General features: G+C 36.2%; 1 protein-coding gene across 2 annotated transcripts in view; it reads left to right on the plus strand.

Moving 5' to 3' along the window:
• LOC127636399 (netrin receptor UNC5C-like) overlaps nucleotides 1-22,081 on the plus strand; it is a 246,330-nt gene that overhangs the window by 194,962 nt on the left and 29,287 nt on the right. Inside the window, exons 8-9 of one of the 2 annotated variants that reach the window (XM_052116850.1) lie at nucleotides 2,995-3,054; nucleotides 17,415-17,606. In XM_052116850.1, coding sequence (XP_051972810.1) covers nucleotides 2,995-3,054; nucleotides 17,415-17,606 — 252 coding nt within the window. The remainder of the gene's footprint in view (nucleotides 1-2,994; nucleotides 3,055-17,414; nucleotides 17,607-22,081) is intronic. The other variant, XM_052116851.1, reaches the window with a different exon arrangement.

The raw sequence follows: 22,081 nt of genomic DNA on the forward strand, positions 1-22,081 counted from the left end.
AAATTCTTTTTGCAGTATGAAACCCAATATCTGCCCGGATGCCCTTACTGTGCCAGTTCACATGAGGCCACGGCAACCGCCAATCAAAACTACCATTGTCCAAAACACCGTGATAACACAAGAATCACTGTTTTTAGGATATGGTCATGTATGCATTTCTGAAGCACCTTATAGTAGCATGTAAATAAGGCAGTATATAGATATGGTATTATTTGAATGCCATGTTATACATCGGAATATTCTGGATAATCGGCAGATTTCATCCTGGCCTGATCTTAAATCACATAATGCAATCCACAGCAACATCTCTCTCTGGATCTCTCCGCCATGTCCGATTACATGCACATAAAACTCCATCCATCATGTAATTGATCTACCTGTCTGTCTATATATCTAGCTGTCTGTCTATATATCTAGCTGTCTGTCTATATATCTACCTGTCTGTCTATATATCTAGCTGTCTGTCTCGTCCACACACAAATACTTCATTGTTTCCTGTGAGATCTTCAGAGTCCACCGAATGTTAATGCAAACATTAGTTTTGTGGTTTTTGCTAGTGTCCTTCTAAAAGTGGACAAACGTTTAGCAGATGTAAAACAAGTGTTTCTCAAGTGCCCAGAGATATTGATCACAGCATTTTGCACGATGCATCTTTGTCGAAACAAAGGCTTTAGAATGAGAATGACCCACCCACTTAAAGCGGGAATACCACCTGCCGCTAGTTTATGGTTAAGGCCTAGTATGATAGTCTGATAGTATGCTGATATGCTAGAATAATAGCATGCTAATTTGCTAGTCTGATAGTATGCTAGTCTGATAGTATGCTAGTCTGATAGTATGCTAATATGATAGTATAATAGTATGTTAGTATGCTAATATATAGTATGCTAGTCTGATAGTATGCTAGTCTGATAGTATGCTAGTCTGATAGTATGCTAGTCTGCTAGTATGCTAGTATGATAGTATGCTAGTATGATAGTATGCTAGTCTGATAGTATGCTGGTCTGATAGTATGCTAGTCGGATAGTATGCTAATATGATAATATGCTAATATGCAAGTCTGATAATATGCTAATATGTTAGTCTGATAGTATGATAATATGCTAATATGCAAGTCTGATAATATGCTAGTATGATAGTCTGATAGCATGCTAATATGCTAGTCTGATAGTATGCTAATATGATAGTATAATAGTATGCTAATATGCTAGTATAATAGTATGCTAATATGATAGTATGCTAGTTTGCTAATATGCTAGTCTGATAGTATGCTAATATGATAGTATGCTGATATGATAGTATGCTAGTTTGATAGTCATAGTATGCTAATATGCTACTATGATAGTCTGATAGTATGCTAGTTTGCTAGTATGCTAATATGCTAGTATAATAGTATGCTAATATGATAGTATGCTGATATGATAGTATGCTAGTCTGATAGTATGCTAGTTTGCTAGTATGCTAGTCTGATAGTATGCTAATATGATAATATGCTAATATGCAAGTCTGATAATATGCTAATATGCTAGTCTGATAGTATGCTAATATGATAATATGATAGTATGTTAATATGCTAGAATAATAGCATGCTAATATGCTAGTATGATAGTATGCTAATATGATAGTATAATAGTGTGCTAATATGCTAATATAATAGTATGCTGATATGATAGTATGCTAGTTTGATAGTCATAGTATGCTAATATGCTACTATGATAGTCTGATAGTATGCTAATATGATAGTATAATAGTATGCTAATATGCTAGTATGCTAGGATGCTAGTCTGATAGTATGATAGTATAATAGTATGCTAATATGCAAGTCTGATAATATGCTAATATGCTAGTCTGATAGTATGATAGTATAATAGTATGCTAATATGCAAGTCTGATAATATGCTAGTCTGATAGTATGATAATATGATATTATGCTAATATGCAAGTCTGATAATATGCTAATATGCTAGTCTGATAGTATGATAATATGATATTATGCTAATATGCAAGTCTGATAATATGCTAATATGCTAGTCTGATAGTATGCTACTATGCTAATATGATAGTATGCTACTATGCTAATATGATAGTATGCTACTATGCTATTCTAAACTATGCAAACCCCAAAATTCTAAGGAAAAAAACTAAATAATTTAAGGAATTTTACACAGAATAAGAGGCCTATTTATGGCCACTTAATTAATTGATTTATTTTGACATTTTTATGAGAATTTAGCACATTTGCATTTTTTTTCATGATATGGATTCTCATTACAGTAATTGCTTTATGTATAAATACAATTAAAGTAAAATCATGATTAATTTTTTTTTGTTTATTTTTGTAATTATGCATTTATTTTTATTGTAGTAATGAGAATAGCATGAAAAAATACAAATAATAATAATAATACAAATTGTAACTTTTTTTTGTTGTTGTTGTAATTGTCATTAATCTCAGTGTTGATTCTCATTACTGTAGTTCACTGTTTTTTGTTTACTGTAATAGTGAATTTAAGTCAGCATAAATTGAAGCATTATTTATAAATACTCAATTTAATTAAAATATCATGGTGTCATTATTATTATTATTTTGTATTGCAGTAATAAGAATAACATGAAAACAAAAATATCCGGTCACATTTCATGGAAATAATAATAATTATAAAAAACAAAGAAATTGTAACATTTTACTTTTTTAGTTTTTTTTACTTTATTTTCAAGATGATTAAACGCATTATTATTATTAAAAATACTTTGCAATTAATTTCTTTTGTATTTTATGCTATTATTATTATTATTATTATGTATTGCAGTAATGAGAATAACATGAAAGACATGCATGTCCAGGACACATTTCATCCCAAAATTCAAAGGAAAACTCAAATGGGAATGATTATATCTATGTATACAGTGTTTTGCTTTGTTTGATTTTGTTCAATGTGATTGTGTTAAATTTGATTTTCGTTCACCCCCTCCCTCCCCCCCTCTCTCCTGAAGGTTCTTTATATCAGAAGTCCTCAGAAAGCAAAGACAAGAGCAATGCTCTTCCTCATCCATGTGAGTGCTTCATTTCATCCTTTTATGTTTGCATGTCTCTCCAAACTCATTTTCCCTCCTTCATTTCAGTCTTTAGTGAACATGTCCTCTCCGTCTGCGCTTCTCTCTCTCAAGAGCTAGAGAACACTTTTCTGTCATGACTGTTACAATTACAATGTTGACATTCTGTATACTAACACATAGATGTGTTTACATTTAAGATCAAAGAGGTGGTTCACCAAAAATGTTTAATTGTCATCATTTACGCCCCCTCATGTTGTTCCAAACCACAACACAAAAGGAGATGTTTAGCAGAATGTTAGCCTCAGTCACCATTCACTTTCATTTAATCTTTGTTCATACTATTAATTCATATGGGTGAGTAAATGATGACAGATTTTCCCTTTTTGTATGAACTATTCCTTTAAAGTTTACTAAAAGAAAAAGCACAAATCTGTTACTTACAGTGGAAGTCAATGGGGTTTAATCTGTAAACATTAAAATACTGTTTCAAATGTATAGATGCAAATGTAAATTCATTTACTCACCCTCATGACATTCCAGATGAGTATGACTTCCTTTCTTCTTCTGAACAAAAATGAAGATTTATGAATTATGACTAGAACTTTGAAGCTCCAAAAAGCACATAAATGCTGCCTAGCAGTAATCCATTAGACTCCAGTGGTTTAATCCATGTCTTCTGAAGTGATATGATAGGTGTGAGTGAGAAACAGATCAATATATCTTTCTACAAATGTCCACTTTCACATTCTTCTGCCTTGGTTATTGGCGATTTATATTCTTCATTTACATCGCCACCTGCTGGGCAGGGAGGAGAATTAACACAAAAAAAAGTGAGTACTTTGAGCTTAATTTGTACCAAACCCAGGGCTGGACTGGTAATATGGCATAAAGGGCTTTTTCCCGGTGGGCCGACGCACTTTGGGGCCGATCAGGGGTGGATTGGCCATCGGGAGAACCAAGTGGGCCAGTGGGTCGGCTAAAATGAGCCAGAGCATTATTCAGAACAGACCACAAAACAGCGCAGCGATATGCAGAAAGGACCAGGGGGGGTTCGCGTGATATGAGTGCTAAGCGATGTTGGGGGGGGTTCGTGTGATATAATTGCAAAGCGATGTTGGGGGGGTTTGCGAGATATAATTGCTAAGCGATGTTGGGGAGGTTCACGTGATATGAGCCTAAGCGATGTTGGGGGGTTCGCGAGATATGACGCTGAGCGATGTTGGGGGTTCATGAGATATGAGCTTAGCTGATGTTGGGGGGTTCACGAGATATAATTGCTAAGCTGATGTTGGGGGGGTCCGCGAGATATGAGCGCTAAGCGATGTTGGGGGTTCGCGAGATATGAGCTAAGCGATGTTGGGGGGTTCACGAGATATAATTGCTAAGCGATGTTGGGGGTTCGCGAGATATGAGAGCTAGCGATGTTGGGGGTTCGCGAGATATGAGCGCTAAGCGATGTTGGGAGTCCGCGAGATATGACGCTAAGCGATGTTGGGGGGTTCAGCGTGATATGAGCGCTAGCGATGTTGGGGGGTTCGCGTGATATGAGCACTGAGCGATGTTGGGGGGGTTCGCGTGATATGAGCGCTAAGCGATGTTGGGGGGGTTCGCGTGATATGAGCACTGAGCGATGTTGGGGGGTTCGCGTGATATGAGCGCTAAGCGATGTTGGGAGGGTTCGCGTGATATGAGAGCTAAGCGATGTTGGGGGGTTCGGAGATATAATTGCTAAGCGATGTTGGGGGGTTCGCGTGATATAATTGCTAAGCGATGTTGGGGGGGTTCGGAGATATAATTGCTAAGCGATGTTGGGGGGGTTCGCGTGATATAATTGCTAAGCGATGTTGGGGGGGTTCGGGAGATATGAGCGCTAAGCAATGTTGGGGGGGTTCACGTGATGTGAGCGCGAAGCGATGTTGGGGGGGGTGGGGTCGCTTGCTATGAGCGCAAAGGGATTTTGGGAGGGGTGGTGTCACGTGATATGAGCGCAAAGCAATCGTCTGTGTTCCGCAGCTGCTTTCGGGTCCATGAATAACGTATAACGTGTGAGTAAGGGCAGCCGGTGGACTTTCTGCTGGAGCTGGTGCCCTACACAGACTGCGCAGTATACGTATAGGGACCATCGATAACACTCATCATAACCGAATACTTTGGAAATCAATAATGTGAGAAAACTGAAAACAGATTAGTGTAGACGTGGCCTTGAAGGCTCAGAACAAAACTCTCGTCAGAATGTTTGAGAAATTTCAGCTCAAACACACTTTAATAAAATAGAAATCAATAGAAACAGAAAGAAAAAGGTGTCCGTAATGTTAATAAAAATACAGGATAGAATAAGATATAATAAAATAGCATCTCTTCTCCGGTTCAAACGCCTCTCCGGTGAAACCACTCAATAATCCTTTTCATTTCCACATGTGCTCGTCCACCTTCACCGCCTCATGTTCAAAGAAACATATTCATCTAAGCGATACATTTTAATGCTCACCCCTGGTGACCGCAGCGCTTTATCATCAAAGTACAACAGCAGACCGCCGGACGCAAGGGTTGTGCGGTGAATAGGAAGAGAGCTGCGTTTAGATGATATCGGAAGACTTTCATCATTACGGCTCGATGCGTCCATACGGACCAGAACACGAGCAGCTTTATGGCCCTGTGGACTCATCATTTACCCTGATATCTTAGTTAAAGATAGCCGCTGCATTCCAGGAGGAACATAATGGATAATGAATGAAGTTTATGAATAATACAGAAGTCGGCTCCGTTAGGAGAGAAATGAGGGGAGGATCCATGTCAGTGAACTGACCAGAAATAGATTTTTACATTTACTCGCCGTTTGCACGGGTCATGTCACTCTCTCGCTCATTTGAAATGCGGATGGTGTGCGATGGCTCACCTTGCCCGTGTCAAAGTGCCTCTGTGTAGAAACGGCAGGCCACCTCTGGGCTTAGAGTCTGGCAGATAATCAAACCCCGTTACCGGGCCTCTCTCTGCCCCCCTGGCGCCCTGAGATCACAGGCCGATCGATAGGATCAGTTGCGCTCGTGACCGTATCCCGAAAAGCAGCGTCAGAGCTCAGCACCGTGTAGAACCAGATCAGCTCAACGTTGAACCGAGAGATTTTACACCAGAACTTTCACTTTGAGGTCTCAGTTTAAAGGGAAAGTTCAAGCATGATGTGATATTTTAAGGAACAAAAAATGAGAAGTTTTGAAGAAGGTTAACGCCGCTCTTTTCCATACTTTGAACGCATATAGTGACCAGGGCCCGTCGAGCTCAAAAACGGACCAAAAAAAGCACCAACCAGATGCTCCTGTCTAGAAGCAATCTGATGCGCGCCGTCCGCAGGAGTTTGCGCCAAACTCGCTGAAAATGTAAACATATAAACATAACGGGTTTATACACTCACCTAAATGATTATTAGGAACACCATACTAATACTGTGTTTGAACCTTAATTCTACGTGGCATTGATTCAACAAGGTGCTGAAAGCATTCTTTAGAAATGTTGGCCCATATTGATAGGATAGCATCTTGCAGTTGATGGAGATTTGTGGGATGCACATCCAGGGCACGCAAGCTCCTGTTCCACCACATCCCAAAGATGCTCTATTGGGTTGAGATCTGGTGACTGTGGGGGCCATTTTAGTACAGTGAACTCATTGTCATGTTCAAGAAACCAATTTGAAATGATTCGAGCTTTGTGACATGGTGCATTATCCTGCTGGAAGTAGCCATCAGAGGATGGGTACATGGTGGCCATAAAGGGATGGACATGGTCAGAAACAATGCTCAGGTAGGCCGTGGCATTTAAACGATGCCCAATTGGCACTAAGGGGCCTAAAGTGTGCCAAGAAAACATCCCCACATCATTACACCACCACCACCAGCCTGCACAGTGGTAACAAGGCATGATGGATCCATGTTCTCATTCTGTTTATGCCAAATTCTGACTCTACCATCTGAATGTCTCAACAGAAATCGAGACTCATCAGACCAGGCAACATTTTTCCAGTCTTCAACTGTCCAATTTTGGTGAGCTCTTGCAAATTGTAGCCTCTTTTTCCTATTTGTAGTGGAGATGAGTGGTACCCGGTGGGGTCTTCTGCTGTTGTAGCCCATCCGCCTCAAGGTTGTGCGTGTTGTGGCTTCACAAATGCTTTGCTGCATACCTCGGTTGTAACGAGTGGTTATTTCAGGCAAAGTTGCTCTTCTATCAGCTTGAATCAGTCGGCCCATTCTCCTCTGACCTCTAGCATCAACAAGGCATTTTCAGCCCACAGGACTGCCGCATACTGGATGTTTTTCCTTTTCACACCATTCTTTGTAAACCCTAGAAATGGTTGTGCGTGAAAATCCCAGTAACTGAGCAGATTGTGAAATACTCAGACCGGCCCGTCTGGCACCAACAACCATGCCACGCTCAAAATTGCTTAAATCACCTTTCTTTCCCATTCTGACATTCAGTTTGGTGTTCAGGAGATTGTCTTGACCAGGACCACACCCCTAAATGCATTGAAGCAACTGCCATGTGATTGGTGGATTAGATAATTGCATTAATGAGAAATTGAACAGGTGTTCCTAATAATCCTTTAGGTGAGTGTATACACGCAGTGTTAATGACATGCAGTGACGGAGGAGATGCACATTAACTCTATTTCTGTGGAGTGATAATATATTAGACTAAATATAATAAAATTTAAATGACGATATTATGACCGAAATATTTGACTATTTCATAATATAATATTAAATAACATAAATGTAATAAAAATATCGATTTTATGTTATACAGTGTATATATTTTTCTATTAAAATATTTTTAATGAGTTCCAAAAACAACATTGTGTAAATACAAAATTGACTAAAACTAAAGTTTTGAAAAAGAGAGACTTATTTTGAATTATTTTGATATTTAAAACATTGTTTTTCACGTCATTGATAAATTTTTAAAGGCTTAAAAGGAAATCTTATATCTATTTTATAATTCGATTTTTATATTTGAAGTTAAATATGTAAAATGACATATCTTAATGTGTATGAAGCTCACGCATCATAATGTAAAAACGTATATGGCAATTAATCATGAAAGCCCTAAAACAGACAATTAATCAGCATAACTGCAATTATTTGTCTGACAATAAATCTTAATAACTTAAATTATGTGTTTGGTAATTAAGCGGCATAATCGCAATTATTTGTTTGACAATCGTAATAATCAAACATTTTTGTTTGACAATCAATCATAATAACCGCAATTATTTGTTTGACAATCATAATAATCACAAACTTTTTTGATAATCAATCATAATAAGCGCAATCATTTGTTTGATAATTAATCGCTACAATCGCAATTATTTGCCTGGCAAGCAATCGACATAATCGCAATTATTTGTTTGATAATTAATCGTAATAATCACAATTATTTGTCCGGTAAGCAATCGTCATAATGCAATCATTTGTTTGATAATTAATCATTACAATCGCAATTATTTGTCCGGTAAGCAATCGTCATAATAGCAATTATTTGTTTGACAATCGGAAATAATCACAATTATTTGTGTGACAATCAATCATAATATGCGCAATTATTTGTTTGATAATTAATCGTTACAATCGTAATTATTTGTTTGATAATGAATCGTTACAATCGTAATTATTTGTGTGACAATCAATCATAATTACCGCAATCATTCGTTTGATAATTAATCGTTACAATCGCAATTATTTGTTTGATAATTAATCGTCACAATCGCAGTTATTTGTTTGATAATTAATCGTTACAATCGCAATTATTTGTTTGATAATTAATCGTTACAACCGCAATTGTTTGATAATTAATCGCTCGCAATTATTTGCTTGATAATTAATCGTCACAATCGCAATTATTTGTTTGATAATTAATCGTTACAATCGCAATTATTTGTTTGATAATGAATCGTTACAATCGTAATTATTTGTTTGATAATTAATCGGTACAATCAAAATTATTTGTTTGATAATTAATCGGTACAATCAAAATTATTTGTTTGATAATTAATCGTTACAATCGCAATTATTTGTTTGATAATTAATCGGTACAATCGCAATTATTTGTTTGATAATTAATCGTTACAATCGCAATAATTTGTTTGATAATCGCTACAATCGCAATTATTTGCTTGATAATTAATCGTCACAATCACAATTGCTTGATAATTAATCGCTACAATCGCAATTATTTGCTTGATAATTAACCGCTACAATCGCAATTATTTGTTTGATAATTAATCGTTACAATCGCAATTATTCGTTTGATAATCGTTACAATTGCAATTATGTGTTTGAGAATTAGTCATAACAATCGCAATTATTTGTTTGATAATTAATCGCTACAATCGCAATTATTTGGCTGATAATCAATTGGTACAATCGCAATTATTTGGTTGATAATCGCTACAATCGCAATTATTTGTTTGATAATTAATCGCTACAATCGCAATTATTTGGCTGATAATTAATCGGTACAATCGCAATTATTTGGTTGATAATCGCTACAATCGCAATTATTTGGTTGATAATCGCTACAATCGCAATTATTTGCTTGATAATCGTTACAATCACAACTATTTGTTTGATAATTAATCGTTACAATCGCAATTATTTGGCTGATAATCAATTGGTACAATCGCAATTATTTGGTTGATAATCGCTACAATCGCAATTATTTGTTTGATAATTAATCGCTACAATCGCAATTATTTGGCTGATAATTAATCGGTACAATCGCAATTATTTGGTTGATAATCGCTACAATCGCAATTATTTGGTTGATAATCGCTACAATCGCAATTATTTGCTTGATAATCGTTACAATCACAACTATTTGTTTGATAATTAATCGTTACAATCGCAATTATTTGCTTGATAATTAATCGTTACAATCGCAATTATTTGCTTGATAATTAATCGTCACAATCGCAATTATTTGTTTGATAATTAATCGGCACAACCGCAATTATTTGTTTGATAATTAATCGGCACAACCGCAATTATTTGTTTGATAATTAACCGTTACAATCGCAAGTATTTGTTTGATAATTAATCGTTACAATCGCAATTATTTGTTTGATAATTAATCGTTACAATCGCAATTATTCGCTTGATAATGAATCGTTACAATCGCAATTATTTGTTTGATAATTAACCGTTACAATCGCAAGTATTTGTTTGATAATTAACCGTTACAATCGCAAGTATTTGTTTGATAATTAATCGTTACAATCACAACTATTTGTTTGATAATTAATCGTTACAATCGCAATTATTTGTTTGATAATTAATCGCCACAATCGCAATTATTTGTTTGATAATTAATCGTTACAATCGCAATTATTTGTTTGATAATGAATCGTCACAATCGCAATTATTTGCTTGATAATAAATCGTCACAATCGCAATTATTTGCTTGATAATTAATCGTCACAACCGCAATTATTTGTTTGATAATTAATCGTCACAATCGCAATTATTCGCTTGATAAGTAACCGTTACAAGCGCAATTATTTGCTTGATAATTAATTGCTACAATCACAATTATTTGTTTGATAATTAATCGGCACAACCGCAATTATTTGTTTGATAATTAATCGCTACAATCGCAATTATTCGCTTGATAATTAACCGCTACAATCGCAATTATTTGCTTGATAATCAATCGCTACAATCGCAATTATTCGCTTGATAATTAACCGCTACAATCGCAATTATTTGCTTGATAATTAATCGTCACAATCGCAATTATTTGCTTGATAATAAATCGTCACAATCGCAATTATTTGCTTGATAATTAATCGTCACAATCGCAATTATTTGCTTGATAATAAATCGTCACAATCGCAATTATTTGCTTGATAATTAATCGTTACAATCGCAATTATTTGCTTGATAATTAATCGTTACAATCGCAATTATTTGTTTGATAATCATTACAATCGCAATTATTTGTTTGATAATTAATAGCTACAATCGCAATTATTTGTTTGATAATTAATCGTTACAATCGCAATTATTTGTTTGATAATCATCACAATCGCAATTATTTGTTTGATAATTAATCGCTACAACCGCAATTATTTGTTTGATAATTAATCGGCACAACCGCAATTATTTGTTTGATAATTAACCGCTACAATCGCAATTATTCGCTTGATAATTAACCGCTACAATCGCAATTATCCGCTTGATAATTAATCGCTACAATCGCAATTATTTGCTTGATAATTAATCGCTACAATCGCAACTATCTGCTTGATAATTAATCGTTACAATCGCAATTATTTGCTTGATAATTAATCGTTACAATCGCAATTATTTGCTTGATAATTAATCGTTACAATCGCAATTATTTGTTTGATAATCATTACAATCGCAATTATTTGTTTGATAATTAATAGCTACAATCGCAATTATTTGTTTGATAATTAATCGTTACAATCGCAATTATTTGTTTGATAATCATCACAATCGCAATTATTTGTTTGATAATTAATCGCTACAATCGCAATTATTTGCTTGATAATTAATCGTTACAATCGCAATTATTTGTTTGATAATTAATCGCTACAATCGCAATTATTTGCTTGATAATTAATCGTTACAAGCGCAATTATTTGCTTGATAATTAATCGTTACAATCGCAATTATTTGCTTGATAATCAATCGTTACAATCGCAATTATTTGTTTGATAATCATTACAATCGCAATTATTTGTTTGATAATCGCTACAATCGCAATTATTTGCTTGATAATTAATCGTTACAATCGCAATTATTTGCTTGATAATTAATCGTTACAATCGCAATTATTTGTTTGATAATCATTACAATCGCAATTATTTGTTTGATAATCGCTACAATCGCAATTATTTGCTTGATAATTAATCGTTACAATCGCAATTATTTGCTTGATAATTAATCGTTACAATCGCAATTATTTGTTTGATAATTAATCGAAATAATCACAATTATTTGTCCGGTAAGCAATCGACATAATCGCAATTATTTGTTTGATAATTAATCGTAATAATCACAATTATTTGTCCGGTAAGCAATCGACATAATCGCAATTATTTGTTTGATAATTAATCGAAATAATCACAATTATTTGTCCGGTAAGCAATCGACATAATCGCAATTATTTGTTTGATAATTAATCGTAATAATCACAATTATTTGTCCGGTAAGCAATCGACATAATCGCAATTATTTGTTTGACAATCGGAAATAATCACAATTATTTGTTTGAGAATTAATTGTCAGCTAAATTTCATAATCGTGACATCAAACCTGATATTATACACAATATTTGAATATATGCATGCATCAGATTTGAGAGAACTCGATTTTCTGTTCCTCACACAAAACTGATCAGATGACTTCAGAAGACTTGGAATATAGTAATATAGTAATATATATATATATAGTGCGCAAGTCGTATAAATTACTTTTATGGTCCTGTTTGGAGCTTGAAAGCCTCTGGACATGTTATGCTTTCATTGCCGGAGTGTCCACGGTACACGCGAGAACTTCTTTGTTTACATACAGCTGCGTGGGCGGAGTCGAGTGTGTAGGTCAGTGTGGTTTTACAGGCCAGCGTTCACATTAGTGAGATTCATTTGGATTGTCACCGTGATTAAACTCTCGCAACACTTCAGCTGCTGCAGGCATGTACGCACACATGACATGCTCACGACAGACGCAAGCATTTCATTAAAGAAAAGGCTTTAAGGTGACTAGCAAGACCGCTAGCATGTGTGTGAGTCTGGCAGGTCCGTCTAGCGCTTCAGTCTCATCTGAATTAAACCTCAACATAACGAGTTTCTCTTTAACAGCAGCACTCATTACAGCTCATAAACCAATATACATAATTGAATAGAGAATCAATACTGCTGAATACTTTATTTGATGAGGACTAATGTTTGCTGAGGTTTGGAGTGGCATACTAGCACACTATCTACTGATCCCTGCACAGTGTACACTGTATAGTGTCTACTAGTATTTACATTTTAAACTAGTGGTCGATGTGAAAATGTTTGGCCGATAACGATATTTTTAACCACTTACTCGACTTATTTTGTCATCAAATCACCGTTTTACTGAAGAATTATGCTTTAAAATACTTATAAAGAGGTACAAGATTTATTCGGGTCTGTTGAACGCGACAGGCCAAACTTTTAAAAGAGTCACGATGAAATATATAAAGATGAAAAAGATCAAGTATGATATTAACATTTTATATTTTTTGCACTTTTTTTCTTTGCAGTTGTACATAAACTCACATTTGACATATTATGATGGAACAAACAATAGTGTTTATTATTCTATTTATGTATTATTTACCCATTCAGTGTTCTTGGAAAGGTGCTATATTAATAAAATCAAAATATATATATATATGTGTGTGTGTGTGCGCGCGCGTGAATATATGTGAGTGTGTATATGTGTGAGTGTGTGTGTGTGAATGTGTATATGTGTATGTATATATATGTGTGTGTGTGAGAGAGAGAGAGAGTGTATGTGTGTGTGAGTGAGAGAGTGTATGTGTGTGTGGTGCGTGTGTGAGTGAGAGTGTGTGTGTGGGTGTGTGAGAGAGTGTGTGTGTCTGTGTGTGTGTGCGTGCGTTTATATATATGTGTGTGTGTGTGTGTGTGTGTGTGAGAGAGAGTGTGTGTGTGTGTGTGTGTGAGAGAGTGTGTGTGTGAGTGAGTGAGTGAGTGAGAGACTGTGTTTGTGTATATGTGTGTGTGTGCGTGCGTGCGTGCGTGTATATATGTGAGTGTGTATATGTGTGAGTGTGTGTGTGTATATGTTTATGTATATACGTGTGTGTGTGAGAGAGAGAGAGTGTGTGTGTGTGTGTGTGTATATATATATATATATATATATATATATATATAAAATATATATATGTGTGTGTGTGTGTCTGTGTGTGAGAGTGTGTTTGTGTGTGTGAGTGAGAGACTGTGTTTGTGTATATATGTGAGTGTGTGTGTGTGTGTATATATATATATATGTGTGTGTGTGTGTCTGTGTGTGAGAGAGAGAGTGTGTTTGTGTGTGTGAGTGAGAGACTGTGTTTGTGTATATGTGTGTGTGTGTATATATATATATATATATATATATAATATTATTATTAATTCCCATCATATATATTCAACATATTTTACTTTTAGTAGGTCTTTCTAAATATTACACACAGTAAAAATACTCTAAAAGATATACAAAGCACACATATGCTACATGTTTCAGTGGCATCCAGCTATCTTTAACTTTGTATTTTTAATTTATTGTTGAAATGTTTTAGACATTCTGGTCAAATAATGTGAAATAAAGTGCATCCGTGTATTCCATGCATGCATAAAATCCACATGATTTGTTTAGTGTATGCATACTGCAATTAAAGTAAGTGTAGTATGGTAGTGTGCTTGCAAACATCCAATGCACTGATGTCTGACAGCGGCATCTGGTGGTGGAGTTGAGTATTACAGTGCTGTTTATTTGTGCTGTTGTGACTCTCATCGAGTGCTTCGGGCTCTGTGCAATACTGAGAATTGATTACGAGTGCAAATTAGAGAGTTAGGAACATGCATTCACTTAATTGAGCAGACAGGAGGTTACCTGTATTGATGCAGGAATCAGTGGACCTTCTAAAAGTTTCCTTTCGGGCCCAAACTCTGTCCGTTGGCCTCGGTGGATGTTGCCGAGGCCCACGGACACCTTTTATATTATTGCCATTTTTCCACTTGTCATTGCTCTGACAGGAAATTGCATTTATCACAATTCTCAGGGGAACAAAAGGACTGTTTCTTTGGAAATGAGGGACAAGTATTGCTTCACATGACAGCTTGTCAAACGCTGTATAGACTCAATTCCATTCCAGATAATCACTGAGATATTTCCAGAAGGAAAGAGTCGAGCGAGAGCAAGATGTGACGTGAGGCAGAATGAGTGAAGAGAAATGGTGTTATTTCTAAACCCGGTCCATAATGAAGTCATGAAACAGAGAATTTCAGTCCTATATAATCCGAAGCGTATTCTCATGGGACATCATCTCAAGAGGACATTGTCATAAAAACAAAGCGTGAGGATGCTTTTAGACCGAAACTGAAATAAAGTCAGGATATTAGAGACATTGTCATTTTTATCCAATGCATTTTGCTGTGGTAGCCTGTACAGCTCTTTGAAAATACTGAAATCGTTTGGGGAAGTTATGTGGAACCGTTATACGGTCAAGAACTGGAACTACTTCATAGTCCTGCGTTTACTTGTAAAAACAATAGAGCGCAACAGTCTGTTTCCAGAGTGTTATCTCAACTTAACGTGTTTAATAGTGGAATTCATGGTAAACAACTACATTACCCATGATGCAGCAGAGAAGGATCCACCAATCAGAGAATCACGGCCAACTAGACCTGTGAAACGTGCCTCGGAGCGACCGCGCGCTCCCATGATGCACTGTAGATGATGTAATCAAGTCAATCTCCCTTCACCCTTAAACTACTTATATATTTGTGTATATCGGGATATATTGCAATAAAAATAAAATATATTGTTTCTATACTTATTATCAACAGCCTAAAATCAATAGTCTTATGTATTCCCATCCTTTTTATTCAATGACATCATTCGCAATGCATCATGGGATTGTAGTTTGTGCCCTTATGCAAGACGGCAAGTACCTTTTTGTCTGTATGTCCCATTTTCAAATACTTTTTTGGCTTCAAAACAAAGTTTGTGTTGCGATTCTCCTCGGAGATGGTTGGTTTGATTCATGCCGCACAACTCGTTAATGAAGGATTTTATTAAAAGTCTATGGAAGAAATTAATGGAAAATACTTCCAGAACTTTGACAGCTAAAAAAAGTGGGCGGGCACCTTAGAACATCTGTCAACCAATCAGAATCAAGCATTCAACAGACCTGTGGAATAATGCAATATAATGATGTACTAGTAACTAACTATTAACTAACTAGAATCTAACAAGTAACTAACTAGTATATAACTAACTATTAACTAACTAGTATATAACTAGTAACTAATTATTAACTAACTATTAACTAGCTAGTATCTAACAAGTAACTAGCTATTAACTAACTAGTATATAACTAACTATTAACTAACTAGTATATAACTAGTAACTAATTATTAATTAACTAGTATATAACTTACTAGTTAGTTGATAGTTATATAATAGTATCTAACAAGTAACTATTAACTAACTAGTATATAACTAACTAGTAACTAATTATTAACTAACTAGTATATAACTAACTAGTATATAACTAGTAACTAACTAGTATATAACTAGTAACTAACTAGTAACTAACTAGTATATAACTAGTAACTAATTATTAACTAACTTGTATATAACTAGTAACTAACATGAAATATAAATGAAAATTAGTTTTTGATAAATTAAATTGACATTAAACCAGATTAATTAATGATGTAAAAATACTTTGCATTGATATATAATACATAAACAAATATTAACGACTACAAATGTATTGTAGTGTTAACATTATATTTGGATATATATATATATATATATATATATATATATATATATATATATATATATATATAATATATATTTTGCATTTGAGTTTAGGTCCATTAACATTTTTTATATTGTGACATTATTTTCATGACAGTTATGCACATTTTACCCCCAATTGTCGTTAATAATAATAATAATTAAAATGTGTGTAACTGTTTTTTGTAAAAAAAAGAAAGAAAACAAAATGATTGCATTACAATAATGAGAATCATCACTGAAAACAACAAGGATAGTAAAAGTTAAATATCCATGTGCATTGGGGTCATGAGAATTGGGGGATTAAAATGTGCTTAAGTGTCTTGAAAATAATGTCACAATGCAAAAAAACGAAATAAATCAAATGGTCCTAAATGTAGGTTTCATTTTCTTAATTATTGTATTTATTTGGGTTAAATATGACCAAGACATTTTCTTATTTTGACTCATTTTCCACCAGATTTTCCCATAAATATAGATATAACTCAAATTCATCCTCCATCAGTATGACTGTAAGATATATCTGGCGTGTTTGGGCAGCACTTTATCACAATACATCATTGTTAAAGCAACGCCGTTCACTTACAGGAATATAATGAAGTATTCCAGTTATTAATATCCTGAGCGATTAGCGAGGAGGATATTGGACCTCAGATAACATCATCCTTCCTAATTTGAAACGTCTTTAATAAAGTGCTGTCAATCAACCACGATTCATCTTCTGTATGTGGTCGTTTCACTCAAAAGCCTTCTCTAAAGACTTGTCTCTCTGTCTGCCTCCAGCGGCCCCGAGCACGGATGATGTGGCGCTGTATGTGGGCATCGTGATCGCGGTCATCATGTGTTTGGTTATTTCTGTCATTGTGGCACTCTTCGTCTACCGGAAGAACCACAGAGACTTCGACTCTGACATCCTGGATTCGTCGGCGCTCAACGGAGGATTCCAGCCGGTCAACATCAAGACGGCTCGGACAGGTGGGTCAACACATGCAGACACATGCAGACACTGCCCGTTAAAGGGTTCACCCTAAAATGAAAAGTCTCTCATCGTTTACTCTCCCTTTCTTCTGTGGAATGCAAAAGGAGATGTTTGACAGAATGTTCACGCTGCTCTTTTCCTGTTTGTCCTTAGCAGAAGAGCATCTCTAAACGAGATCCGCATCTATCAAACCGATAGGGATCACTTTTGATTAAAGTGTGGTTTTGGACAATCGTTAATTAACCCTTTAAGCTCTGATGGGCACGACCATGTCAAAATATGTATAACTCCAGTCTTGAGTGACACAAAATAGGTGTTGTTTGAAATATTAGAAGCTGTACTTTCCAATGCATGTAGACATTGACCAAAACTGAACAAGTGCTTTGAAATTTGCAGATAAATCAGAAGTAGTGGTCGACCGATATGGGTTTTTTAATGGCCGATATCCAGAGCGCAAACGTAGGCAGCTGACTTACATCCTTGCTGCCTAATCCGTTAATGGCTAAACTGACATCTTAAGGAAACTGATCTCTGAACAGTTTGAAAAGCGTTAATGAAGGATTTTATTAAAAGTCTATGGAAGAAATTAATGGGGAAAATACTTCCGGAATTCAGACGGCTGAAAAAGTGGGCGGGCACCTTAGAATGTCTGTCAACCAATCAGAATCAAGCATTCAACAGACCTGTGGAATAATGCAATATAACGATGTACTAGTAACTAACTAGTAATTAACTATTAACTAACTAGTATCTAACAAGTAACTAACTAGTATATAACTAACTATTAACTATCGTATATAACTAGTAACTAACTAGTGTATAACTAACTAGTATCTAATTATTAACTAACTATTAACTAACTAGTGTATAACTAACTATTAACTAACTAGTGTATCACTAACTAGTATCTAACTAGTAACTAACTAGTATCTAACAAGTAACTACTAACTATTAACTAACGAGTGTATAACTAACTTAACAAACTAGTATCTAACAATTAACTAACTAGTAACTAACTATTAACTAGTATATAACTAGTAACTAACTAGTATCTAACAAGTAACTAGTATATAACTAGTATCTAACTAGTAACTAACTATTAACTAACTAGTGTATAACTAACTAGTAACTAACTAGTATATAACTATTAACTAACTAGTGTATAACTAACTATTAACTAACTAGTATATAACTAGTAACTAACATGAAATATAAATGAAAATTAGTTTTTGATAAATTAAATTGACATTAAACAATATTACTGCCAATATATCACATCATTTAATATAGTAAATAACCAACATAAAAGTGCTAAAATAATTATTTGCATGTGAAGAAATTAATATATTAGGAAGAAGGAAATGCCAGTACACCTAGTAGTCCAGCAACCATGGCTGGCATGTCCACGTTAGCAATTGCATTTACTCAAAAAATACCAAATCAAAGCAATTGTACATACAGTACATAGTGAATAAGACATTTACTTATAGCACACGTGAAGCGCTTTAAATTCGGGCCGCATCCGAAAACGTAGGCAGCTGACTTGCATCCTTGCTGCCTAATCAGTTAATGGCTAAACTGACATCTTAAGGAAACTGATCTCTGAACAGTTTGAAAAGCACCTTATTTTCATCCTTCCTCCGTGTACACCCTCCTGAGGCAGCATTTTCCTGGTTTCGGATGCAGCCATGATGTCGCATGGTCATTTACACGTCTCAGTCGCTTCACACGCAAGCAGGCGATTTTCGGGCAAATGGGAAAATGTATTGGTATGTACCGGTAATTAAAAAAAAGTCTGAATATCGGTCCATTTATTGGCCTCTGCGATATATCAGTTGACTACTAATTAGACGTGTTCCATTTGATAATTTGTACAAAAATAAATTAATAAAAATTGCACTGTACATATTATTGCAATCAGTAAAAACATCAAACTGATCAAATAGTCATGTGTCACATGTTGTTGGAAAGCTCTCAAAGAGTAAAATACAACCAGACTATTTGTTTTACTCACAGATAAAAGTATAGCGAGTAACAGCTAATTATATGTCTTTGACAATTATGTTGGTGTTGCTTATATGCCACGTTTTCACTTATAACTTCAGAAAATATAATATATCACATATGATTATTTAGAGTCTGTGATTATCTTTCAAACGAGTCCACACACAAGATAATCAGATGTATAGATCATTAGATAATCCACATGAAGCACAATGTTACATATGACCACCAGGAGATGGCGCCAAATACACGACACAGACTCAATGATGACTCAAATGACACAGAATGAAACTCATTCTGTGAAATCTCATGACTAAAATCATGTCTGCATGCTATGCAAACCTTTAGTCATTGTTGTGTTTGCATGTGTAATTAGTTCTTATGTACAAGAAGGAGATGTTTTTGGACACTATGATCAATTATTATACAGTATATATATTATAAATCAACCACTTTCAGTGCATCCAAAGCAAGTTTGCTTGAGTCTGTAACAATATGAGGGTGAATTAATAATATCAGAATTTTCATTTTTGGGTGAACTATCCCTTAGTGGCATCACACCACCATCGTCCAATCACAAGTGACATTCTCTTTTGTCCGTGAACTTATGACACGTCTCGTTATGTGTCAGTGTCACTGTAATGATAAAGTGCAGTGACAGATCATTTTGCCGGTGATGAATGCGGAGCGGAGGGGGGTTGATGACATGACTGCTTCAGATTGAGAACTGATGCATGTCAAAGTCTTTCTGACGTGAAAAGAGCGGTGGAGACGATGATAATTGAATGCCCGGCTGGCGCTCCAATGCAGAGCATCAGGACGGGCACAAAGACGCTCTTTGAAGAGATGAGGGAAACACGCGGCGTCAGGTGAGTATCATTAGAATGCTTGTCACTTTGATGTGAAGGCAATCTGTACGTTGTCATGAGGTTGTAATTAGCTCTGTCTGGCACATTGAGTGTTAATTACACATCAGTTGAAGTAAAGGTGAGGTGTTAACAGTCAGGAGAGGAGGAGGATACGCTGTTTACACATCCAAACTTTAGACACACGACACCACGGGCAAAGAAACAAAGTTGAGTTTGTTTGGGCACGGACACTCCAAAAAGGACAGAAATGATCGATAATGATTAAAATCAGTGAACTTATTAATTGCAGTTTCTATGAAGCCCATATTTATAATGCATTCATTACTTCTTATAATATGTCTTATAATATGTTATAATTGCTCCAGCTATAATGCATTATAACACATAACGTATTCATAGTTATACCTAAAAGAGCATAATGCATTATAACACAATAAACAACCAATTTGTTCGAATCTCAGTTGCCTCCGCGTCTGAGACCGTCAATCTGCGCATCTTATCACGTGACTTGTTGAGCGTGTTACCGTGGAGACGTAGCGTGTTCATGCTATTATCAGAACCACATTATAGTGACCACAAGGAGGTTACCCCATGTGACTCTACCCTCCCTAGCAACCGGGCCAATTTGGTTGCTAAGGAGACCTGGCTGGAGTCACTCACCACACGCCCCACCGAGAGCGAGAACCACATTATAGCGACCACGAGGAGGTTACCCCATGTGACTCTACCCTCCCTAGCAACCGGGCCAATTTGGTTGCTAAGGAGACCTGACTGGAGTCACTCACCACACGCCCCACCGAGAGCGAGAACCACATTATAGCGACCACAAGGAGGTTACCCCATGTGACTCCACCCTCCCTAGCAACCGGGCCAATTTGGTTGCTAAGGAGACCTGGCTGGAGTCACTCACCACACGCCCCACCGAGAGCGAGAACCACATTATAGCGACCACGAGGAGGTTACCCCATGTGACTCTACCCTCCCTAGCAACCGGGCCAATTTGGTTGCTAAGGAGACCTGACTGGAGTCACTCACCACACGCCCCACCGAGAGCGAGAACCACATTATAGCGACCACAAGGAGGTTACCCCATGTGACTCCACCCTCCCTAGCAACCGGGCCAATTTGGTTGCTAAGGAGACCTGGCTGGAGTCACTCACCACACGCCCCACCGAGAGTGAGAACCACATTATAGCGACCACGAGGAGGTTACCCCATGTGACTCTACCCTCCCTAGCAACCGGGCCAATTTGGTTGCTAAGGAGACCTGACTGGAGTCACTCACCACACGCCCCACCGAGAGCGAGAACCACATTATAGCGACCATGAGGAGGTTACACCATGTGACTCCACCCTCCCTAGCAACCGGGCCAATTTGGTTGCTAAGGAGACCTGGCTGGAGTCACTCACCACACGCCCCACCGAGAGCGAGAACCACATTATAGCGACCATGAGGAGGTTACCCCATGTGACTCTACCCTCCCTAGCAATCGGGCCAATTTCGTTGCTATGGAGACCTGGCTGGAGTCACTCACCACACGCCCCACCAAGAGCATGAACCACATTATAGTGACCACGAGGAGGTTACCCCATGTGAC

The sequence above is a fragment of the Xyrauchen texanus genome, chromosome 44 (genome assembly GCF_025860055.1).
Source record: "Xyrauchen texanus isolate HMW12.3.18 chromosome 44, RBS_HiC_50CHRs, whole genome shotgun sequence".
In the NCBI taxonomy this organism is placed as follows: Eukaryota; Metazoa; Chordata; class Actinopteri; order Cypriniformes; family Catostomidae; genus Xyrauchen; species Xyrauchen texanus.